We start from the raw sequence: 10,441 nt of genomic DNA, 5'->3' as shown, positions 1-10,441 counted from the left end.
TGTCCCCTTTTCTGTCAAAACATGTAAAACAAAGCCACAGCAGGAGCCAGACTTTCCACTTAATTGCGACAAGACAGCGATCATTCAAATGAATATTTTTATTTTTCAGGCAAATAAAATTCTAAAACAAAAGTTTTACAAATCTAAATACAAAGCTCGCAGCTCTGGCAGAGTCATCGGGGCAGTCTGTCGGTGACAGTGAGATGAAGTGGGGGACCAAAGAACAAAAACAAGTTGCGTCAGTCTTTGTCAGTATGCAGTTTTTTCTTTTTGGCACGTGGAAATAGTGTAAGTGCAGGAGGAGGAAATCAAGGTGGTAAAGCTGTTTTTTCTTTTTACAGATACCGGGGTTGTTGATTTAGTGATCAGATGTCAATAATCCAGGTCACAACAGTTTACTCTTAATAAATTATGCATTTAAAATATCGTCAGCTCGTGGTGTAACAGTGGTTGTTTTGAGCTGACAATAACAAGGCCTCATCTCAGCATCGGTCTTGTATTAACAGGTGTGTGAGCAAACCTTTCTATACATTATTCACAATATTTACACCAAAGGTTTTTTCACCTTCTCCTTTCATTAAAAAGGAAACATGTATTGTATTTGATTTATGCACACTTTGTCCAGGGATCCAACTTATTGATCCTGATTGCTTTAAATGTGCCGAACACAAGAAAAGATCACTGGAACGCTGCTGTTTGTTTGTCCTCCTTTAAGACTTGGCTTCAAAAAGTTGTTTTATGTCTTTAACGCCTTGCTCTGCTGCCACGTTGATGACGTGGTCCAGGGCGTTCATGTGGCCCAGCATCTTCACAACCTCTTTGACTTGGTCCCTGTTGGCAGATATAGGTTATATATTAGTGGTTTATTTAATTTGACCAAACAACCCCAACATTTTTACCCTTCTCCCAGCACCTTTCATAATGTTACAGCAGATGGAGCTAAAGTTGAATTCAAGTTCCCAAATTTGGACTAATAAAGTGTTTATGCAGTCACGTAGAGATGCTTACTTGGTATTTCGCCGCTCCACATCACACGTGCCCATTCCACTGCGGTACAATGAGTTGGCCAGGTGGGCGAGGTAGCGACAGAGTGGCTCCAACTGAGGCAACGTCTGCTGGCCCTTCAGCCCCGAGAACCACTGTGCTGGCAAACACTCCACCACCTGAAAACGTACAAGAAAGGAGTTCAACAGGAGTGTGTCACTCTGTTTAAGGATTCTGAAAAACGGGCAGGCTTGAACCAGCTGAAAGTTAAGTCTTAACAGGTATGTTCTAGAGGCTGTGTCCTCACTGCAGCAGCCCAAGTTTGGATTCAAACCTGCGGCCATTCGCTGCATGTCACCCCTCCCCCCATTCAGCCTTCCTGTCACACTTCAAGCTGTCCTGCCTTAATGAAATCGTGTCATGTCATTGACCATAACCGCTTATCCCTTTCCATGGGGTCACGGGGTGTTGCTGCTGGAGCCAATCCCAGCCTTGTCTCAGGGCGAGGGCAGGGTACTCCCGCCAGCTCATCGCAGGGCCCTCACTGATGAGCAATGTGGGGTTCAGTATCTTGCTCAAGGACACTTCGACATGCTGCTCAGCCTTGCCCGGAGCCGGGATTTGAACTAGCGACCTTTCAATCACTAGTCGACCTGCTCTACCCACTGAGCGACAGCCGCCCTTAATAAAATCATAAAAAGGCCAAATAGTAAGGATAGCAGCCCAATCACATGGACCTGGGCTGAGAGGCTAGTATGATAAAATATAGGCACATCTAAAATAGTCAGAGTCAGGAGGAGACTGTTCCCTCTGTGTAGTAAAAAAAAAAAAAAAATCTGTTTTTAGATGTGGTTGGCACATTTATTTTGAAACCAAGAAATGTATCTACTGTACTGTATAAATGCTGTTCAGCAAGCTTTATGACAAATCATAATTATATCTGATCTCAGACCAAATTAGAACTGCTCTCTCTTTGCACTACTGATGGTGTTTACCTGAAAAAGGTACTAGAAAGTACAGCATCTAAGGCTGTAATGACTCTCATACAAACCAAACTAATATCACTGCTGACCAAACTGGTGGAATCAGGAATCATATCTAATTAAAATGGCCCCCTGCAAAGCTTCATGTTCTAGCACAATGAACTGCAGTGGAGCATGGAGTTCAAACAGCAGACAGGAGAGGCCCCCCAGTGCCGACTTATATTGATGTTCTCTACATCAACACACTGATATCACTGAAGAAAGCACATCGGAGCAGAAGGGGTGTGTTAGACTTTATGAAGTAAACGGGATTTAGCAGGACGTACATGCCCTCAAGTCATGTTCACAACACTTATAACACACCAACTGTAAATTTAAGCTCCACTTTCGACTTGACTTCAATCAGATGCCGAAATGTGAAATTACACTGTAATCACTGCTCCAAAATGGATCAGTTAATCAGAGAATGCTCTGTGACTATTTACATGTGAAGGAAACTACTAAACATTGTGTGTGTGTGTGTGTCTCGTACCTTCTGGCACTTTGCAACATTATCCTCCCAAGTATCTGTGGTCTGCAGTGCAGAGAGGATGTATCTATTCAGAGTGCTGTCCAAAGCCAGATCCCTCAGACAGGAACTGGACAGGATGCCTTCCCACTGCAGAATGTTGCCCAGCAGCTTTGCACAGAAGGAATAACAGAGTAAGACTGTACTCAAAGGGGAGCAGCACAAGAGCATGTCAACGTCAATATTCAAGTACTTCTATTGGCTAAGGATGGAAATTTTGCCTACAGTGGTTACTGTACGAAATATATCAAGAGCATTTTTGCAGAGGACCAGTATTACCTGGGGAATGCTAGTAATTTATAATAATTAGGGAGGTTTACTGGAACTGTTATCCCGTGCATATCTGCCCTGTCCTTCATTTGTGTCAAGTTATAATACAAGTTCAATGCAAATTGGCATCTGGGGGACTTGCAGTGATTTGGGTGGTTCCTCTCCGTTTTATGTTGTCCCACAATAAACTAGTGTGAAAGTTGATTGCGGTTCAAAATATGTTGAATAAGAGTCAGCAGAAAAGTTAGGTGCAACAAAAGGTTGTCATATTCATGTTAAGCCAGAAGTTAAGCCACTAAGCATCTGTTACTTGATCTAAATGAGCTGCAAATGTGTATTTGTGCCTGAAACACAGGCAGAAAGTGACCAAAACAACTCCGAACCATATTATTAATGTAAAGAACAGACACTTCGCCTCTTAAATGTTAGTGTTATGCAGGGCCATGACATCATATCCAGGAGATTATGCCAGTATATATGAGCAAAATATAGACTTTGCTTAAATCATGAGGTCCCATGTTTATTCTAGTCCCAAGCAAATAGGGTTACAGATGCTTAACATCTGGCAGTATTACCGAGAAAACAGGCAATCAGGTTTCTTCTGACAGGGTAAATGCACCCTAACAGTTTTCTCAGATTTTTTTGTTCTCTACTTTTTTACTATTGTGCAACTTGTAAAGTAATCAGCTTTTCAAACAATACATACAAATTACCGCTTTTCCTATTGTGAGGCAGCCTACACTAGGGATTGTGGTCCTCTGTTTAAGGTGACCCATCAGTTTAATTAGTATGTGAATTAATGAATTAATACAAAACAACACTGTCTTTGCTTCGCTTACCTTCACACAAGACCAGAACTGCCTCTGGTAGAATAAGTAGGGACTGCTATTCTTGTTCTCCAACACACTAAACAAAAGAAAAAAAAAAACAAAACTTTAATCAGTTACCAAGTTTTATTATACAGATTCAAACAAATGCAAACTGGACGACCCACAATGTTGAGAAACATACTTTTTTGGGTAGAGTGGAAGGAAGACATCTTCGTCAAGAGTCCGCCTGGTCCTTAATACAATGGTTTTTAAAAGCTCCTGAAAGAAGAAAAAAATCAAGACATCAATTCCATGACAAGTGACTGAAGTTATCTCTTGTTTTGCAGATAAAATTCATTATGTTTATACCTGTGTGTATCGGTTTTCCCCATGCAGCACGGTGGGGTAACCCTTCATTAGTCTGTGAATGAAGCCCACCAGACTGGCTGTCTGACTGCTTGACAGCGGGTCCCACACTTGCTCTGCCAACACTAACAAACACACACAAACCCATACATGAATACACATTACATATTTTGCCAAGCAAATCTTGGTACGCTCAGTGCAACTGTGTGGGTTTTTCTAACCAGTCAATTTGGACAGGATGACCGTCTCCACAATAGCAGGCAGCAGGCTGATATCTCCATCCCCTCTCTGCAAAATGTTGTGCTCCTCAAAGCCGTAAAACAACAGGGACTCGAACCAGAGCATGTACTCGAAATTTGCACACTGTCCCTGGAGGAATGGGGAAAAAAAGACACCAGAGAATCAGAATTCATCATTCATATTTAAAAAAAACAAGTTCAAATCATAAATCTCATACAAGTCTTACCTCCAGAGGGTTCCATGTTATCAGCTGCAGACGGACTAGAGGGTTAAAGAGTTTGGGTAGACAGAGGCCTATGTAAGCGTCTCTGTAACAGTCGGCATAGTCTCTTCTCCACACTTCAAAATGGGATTTGATGCAGTCAAGAGAGTGAAAGTCCTCCACCACATCCTCAAATACTTTCTTACATTCCCTGATGATTCGATCTGGATGGGAGACGAAAGGCTTTAGTTAGGCATGCCCTGCAGAATGTCCGATGCAAGTTGTCTGTGTTTAATCATCACATTTAATTATGGACCTCTCTCCATGCTGAAGCTGGTGATGTCAGTTGAGGTTTCCTCATCATCGGATGATAAGCCTTCTTTATGCTCAGCCCGCTTTCCATTCTGCTCTCTAGCTTGTCGCCGCCGAGTTCTGCACCCAGTCAAAAAGCATAAAAGTGGATAGAGTTTGTGATAAACTGCAATCAGCTTGTCACTAAAAAGTCAGAACTAAGAATCTCTTGCATGCTTATCCCAAGCTTTATGAACCAACACACAACCAGCAATATGTTTTTGTGAACAGCACAGAGAGGTGAGATCAGGATTTATGGACTAATGCAAGCACAAAAACACAACAACAGAGCTGGTGTCTTTAGGCTAGAAACACGTCACAGAAACAAAGATTACACATCCTGGCAGCATTTCCTCGACAGTGAATAAGCGTCATACCGTCGTGCTTCTCTTTCTGCTATTCTTCTCTGACGACTATGCTCTTGGTATGCTGCTCGGTCTCGACCAAATGAGTCTAGATTAGGAGCCATGACAGCTTTATCTGCAAGAGACAGGAGCCATGTTAGAACCAGTAGTGAAAAGCTGAGACAGCCCATAACCTCAATCTTTTACTGGACACAAAATTACTGAAATGATCTTAATTACTTAAAAATAAATTCAGATTAAACAGGCAATGGATACGCATAAGAACTGTTTCATAATTATGAAGCAAATTTAAAATATTGACCTTAACCTCCAAATCTATAAACCAACAATAACACATCATATTTTTGACAAATAATTATTATATCATTCATTTTCTAGTCACTTACCTGGCTGCAACCTCCTACATGTCACAGTGAAGTGACAGATGACAAGTCACTGACAGATTTTATCTTTACTTAGTGACTCTTGAGCTGCGTTAATACCACCCAGCTGACAGTGAGAGTTGGCCATTAAAGAGCAGCTGAAACAGCTCCAATAAAACATTTCCTGTGTACGTACATGCTCACTCACTCAAAATCACACCTCAATTAACCTTAATCACGCTCATCAGGGAAACATAACGGGGGCTGTGGCAGACAAGTATGTGAGCACACACACACACTCGCATACAGAGAACTAACGAGGTCTGTTCAAATAAATCATAAAAACCTTCAAGATGGACTGACTTGAAAGGCTTGCAAACTCCGCCGATTCATCTTTAATATCATCCTGTCTTCTCTGGACAAGTCGTGAGGCCCGTTGCCTTAGTAACTGGTGCATGGCAGCCTCCAGCTCCAGGACAGCAGGCACCTGAAAGATATGATGCCTTCTGTGACCTCTAACCCAAACAAAAGCTGGGCTCCGAATCACAGGGGTGTCTTGCTGGATGGACAAGAGGAGCACGATGGACAATATAACACTGGAACCAAAATATCACTAGTGTCGGGTGAAAACCTGGTATCTCTGAAATGCCATATACCCATGAAGGAAAGCTTAAAATCTATGTTCTTTAGATCAGCCAGTGGTTTAAGCCAGAAAATATTGATCAACCAAATTAAAGTCAAATGCCTTGTAATGTTTGAGTTGAAGGTTTTTACCCAACAATGTAAATATACAGTTCCAGTCTTGATATTTATGCTGGATTAAAAGACTCCATATTAAGTCATACTGAGAATGGTTGGTTAGTGTCCCGTCTCCATCACAGTGTTCTGTGCAATGAGTTTTGCCTATCAGGGTTAAAACAGACATTAGTGGGGAGGAGTCTCTTCTCCATTTGTTTCAAGTAGTTGCTGCTGTGCTGCTGCAGGATCAAGACTGAATTATTCTGTTTAGACATGCATATAGCTAATAATAATAAGTTAATAATCTATAAATATATTGTTTGTATCAGATGAAATTTCATCATGGACAAGTTAACTTACTGTATGAGTAATGACTAGCATAAATTAATTCTGTTTAAGTAGTGGAAATAATTAACAATGTGTTTTATTTTAAAGTAATAACATTCGCTTTCTATAAAAAGACCAGAAGTTGTGAAGCAACTGGGACAATCATGAAGTGTACACCAAGTGACACATTTAATTTCACGTTGGCTTGCAGGTTTGGTTACTAGCATTAACAATAATGTATAAAAGAGTAACATCTAAATCAAAACACAATACGGATTGTTTTATTTGACTTAATCCCTTTCAAATCCACATTAAGTGGTAGGAGAACACACAGACACAAAACAGAAAACAGCTAATCAGGCAGCAGAAAAATTCTCCCTTACCTTTTCACTGAAACACTCAAGCAAGTCTCCAACATACCCTCGCATCTCTTGCAAGAATTTATATTGATCTGAATTGTCATTGGACGAGCCCTCCAGCTGCTGTATGGTGCTCTCAGAGGCAGCTAGATCTTCTTCGATCTGTTTGTAGCGCTTGAGGTTGGCGTTGTGGCCTGCATGCATATGGCTGAGCCTACAGACACATGACATACAGGGGAAAAACAGTAAGGATGAATTAGATGGGGCTGAGGACAAACAAAAGCAGTCTAATTTTGATCAATGACATACACTAAGCAGAAAAACACACCCATCAAATACACAGAGAATCAGGAAAACTGATTTATAGGAGACAAAGATGTTAAAATAATGCACTCCTGGTCAAAAGGGAGTCGTAATTAGGGTGAGAAATACAGCTCCCTCCAGACCCCACATTGCCTCTCTGGCACTTAGACCTGTGGGTAGCTTTGCTGCGTCTGAAGATTGATATAAGACGTTGCTGCAGTCTTCTACTGCACCTACCTATCCTGCAGGCGTTTCTTTACCAGATCAATGGATACCGGGGTTAGATCACTAATTGAGCTTCCATAGTGAACAGAGCCATTGTCTGCCCGGCCAACTGGCTTGACAGTCTGTGGAGTCACGGTGCTGTAGGTGAACGGCATGCTGTAGGAAGAGCCATAGGGCTGGCTCTCATAACTGTTCTGGTAGTAGACTGTGTTGTCCTCTGGCTGGCTGCTTTGGACCTGGTCATTAAAAAAAGGGAAAAAACACAATGCTTTCAGTACTGCTTGTATGACTAATTCATTAAGTCTGTAACTAATGTTTCTTTGCATTATTAATAAAGCTATTTGCCTCATATGGTCTAACTGATTAGTTAAAAATCAAAAACTGTTGTTCAGAGATTTAGTAGCGCTTACTTGGGGTATGCTGATTCCTTTCCGAATCTGCTCCTGCTCCCAACGGCTAACCTCCTCGTCCTGACCTGTATCCAGTGCCTCGTCATCACTACCCTCAATACCTGTTCATGTAAAGGGGACATTTGTGTAATTGAAAACAGTAGCATATAATCACAATAACTTGTCAGTGCACAACTTCTTATAGTACCTATCTCCTCAGCTATCTTTTGTCTCTGGCTTTTGTTCTTGACTCCGCTGAAGCGAATCCTCTTCTCTTCCTCGTCTTCGTCGTCGCTGGCATCTTGGTCTTCTCCTACCATGCGTTTCTTAGGAGTCTCCGTCTCTACCAGAGGGGCATCACCTCCCAGCTCTCTTGCCAGTTGCCGGCGCTTTCTGGCAGCGTGGATGAATGCAGCATCAGGAATCTCGCCTAAAGACAGTGTGAAACAGGACTTGAGTGATGTTCTTGTGTAATTGTGCGTACAGCTCCAACAAGTCTTTCAGGTCTAGTGTTGATGCTGCATGCAATGGGATGAGAGCACTTCCAAGAACCAATAATTCAGAGAGGGGTATGAAGTTCAATTGAACATTAGTAGAAGAGTGCAATTTATAAAATATTATGGAAACATGATATTTTCAGTTACATAACACTCAAAAGTAAAGAACAATCACACTACATGAAGAGTTGACCCAATCTTCACAAAAGTGCTCATACAAGTGTTTTTTAGTGTGTGTAAGAGTGTGTGTATCATACCTGGTTTCAGGCTGCCGAGGGAGGAAAGTGTGTTGAATGTTGCTCCAGCATTGGTGCTCTTGGAGACTTGACTGGGTGCCTGGCTACTTTGACCCTTCGCCTCTTCCTCCTGCTCATCAGCACTGTCCACCTCCATTTCCTCCTCCCCCTGTTCACTGCCAGCTCTGCTAGTAACTTCCTCTTTGATAGAAATTGCAGGCTGAGTAGCTTCTAGGAAAAATGGGATGCAGAAATTTATGAGCCTGTTGTCTCAGAGACATCCATTACATTTACATTATACCTATTTAGAAGATACTACGGGATGACTGTCATGATCCATCCTATTACCACACTGGCCCGTCCTGATAACCCAATAGCATTGATAGGTAGACTTTTAAGGGAATTTTAAAGCATTAGTCTGATAGGTCACCATGTGTTGCCGAATGAAGCAACACAATGGCACACAGTTAGTTATGTGGTCACCCAGCAGTGAGCAGTAGTTGATTGGCCAGAGACAGTAGGTGGTACACACACAATATACCTTAACAGTTTCATTTGTTCTGGTCTGGCAGTGTGACTGCAGACCATACAACAATGCATCTTTGACCTTTAAAAATAAATCCTGCCAATAAGATTTATTTCAGGAGACAAAAAAAAGATGACCAATGATTTTGATTCCCTTGGTGGGAATGCAATATGAGGATAATTCTGCTGAATGCAAACACAGCTACAACTAACTTCTAAAAACTGCCTCTTTAAAATGATGACCCCCTCAGAGATCTACCCCCATCTTGTGGTATTAACAATTAACTCTAAAGGCTCTGAGTATTTGTCAATGCTTCGTTGTTTATTGTTATGTGTATGTTATCAAAACTATTTTTTTTTGCCTCAATTCAGCTTCATGTTGTCCCATGGAAGGGGCAAACGCTGCAGCTGCCAAGTCAGATGCGTGGTTAAGGTGTTCTCACGCTGCTAATGTGACAGCAGCGATGACAATATCATGTATCCCACCTGATTTGACGTCCTGCCTGACGGTTCCAGACTTCTCCAAATCCTCCTTGTACTCCTTCTTCAGCTGTTTGACAATCTTCTTGCTGTGATTGGATTTCTTCACTCTGAACACCTCGGATTCATCTGTTCACAAACAAGCGGTGAGAGTCAAGTTAAAACATACACATCATTCAAGTTAACCTCATGACCATAGGGTGATTTTAATTTAAAAAGGTGTTGCTTATACATCATTTTATACACGTTTAGTGTATCAAATATGAACACGATGCTTAAACCCGTCAGGACGACACGTTTTTCTCCAGCTGGTTATCGTTAACCGGCTAGCTAACTTAGCATTGCTTAACCGAGTTAACGTTACCTTCATCGTCGTCGAAACTCAGCAAGCTGGCTTTCGTCGGCGCGGGTACAATGGGTATTTCTTTGCTTTTCTTTTCCTTCTTCACAGCTCTTACGCTGTTCATGTTAGCCAGAAACCCGTTGCTATGATAGTTATCCGTGCCGCTAGGTGCTCCGCTAACACTGTTGCTGGAGGTCTCCATAAACGGGATCTGCTCCGCGACAGGCCCGAACGATATCGGCGCCAGCGTCGGCAGCCGAGCCTCGTCCGGCTCGTCCTCGTCGGACTCATTCCTCCGCCGAAAGTTAGCTCGCTTCGCCTTTTTAAACATTATGTCTCTCTAAGGAACGCAGCAGTGCATGCTCCTACGCAAGACACGTTAAGACAGCGCCTGAAGCCGAGGGAGATTCTTTCCACACTCGCAGTCGGCCATTTTCTGCCAGGAACCGCGTTTCTTCTTCGTGTTTCAGAAATTGAAGGTGCGAGTGCCTGCGTCAGCGTCACGTCACTGCCCTCACC

At 42.3% G+C, this 10,441-nt stretch overlaps 1 protein-coding gene across 2 annotated transcripts; it reads right to left on the bottom strand.

Annotated features, from left to right (window-relative positions):
• Nucleotides 1–79: 79 nt before the first annotated feature.
• paxbp1 (PAX3 and PAX7 binding protein 1) lies at nucleotides 80–10,378 on the bottom strand. Of its 2 annotated transcripts, none has more exons than XM_037119347.1 (18): nucleotides 9,944–10,378; nucleotides 9,586–9,708; nucleotides 8,596–8,805; nucleotides 8,050–8,271; nucleotides 7,863–7,963; nucleotides 7,465–7,688; nucleotides 6,949–7,138; nucleotides 5,864–5,987; nucleotides 5,151–5,253; nucleotides 4,739–4,854; nucleotides 4,447–4,646; nucleotides 4,202–4,349; nucleotides 3,984–4,105; nucleotides 3,817–3,893; nucleotides 3,645–3,711; nucleotides 2,500–2,646; nucleotides 1,009–1,163; nucleotides 80–831 (listed from the first exon to the last, which is right to left on the bottom strand). In XM_037119347.1, exons 1-18 carry the CDS (start codon nucleotides 10,251–10,253, stop codon nucleotides 711–713), a joined length of 2,760 nt encoding a protein of 919 aa, XP_036975242.1. In that variant the 5' UTR covers nucleotides 10,254–10,378; the 3' UTR covers nucleotides 80–710. The 2 variants fall into 2 exon arrangements, with proteins under 2 accessions (XP_036975242.1, XP_036975243.1); XM_037119348.1 differs by having other exon boundaries at nucleotides 8,596–8,802.
• Nucleotides 10,379–10,441: the final 63 nt, after the last annotated feature.

Source organism: Acanthopagrus latus, chromosome 13, assembly GCF_904848185.1.
Source record: "Acanthopagrus latus isolate v.2019 chromosome 13, fAcaLat1.1, whole genome shotgun sequence".
Taxonomy (NCBI): Eukaryota; Metazoa; Chordata; class Actinopteri; order Spariformes; family Sparidae; genus Acanthopagrus; species Acanthopagrus latus.
Note: the sequence above shows the minus strand (reverse complement) of the source record. Positions and strands in the feature narration are given on the sequence as shown.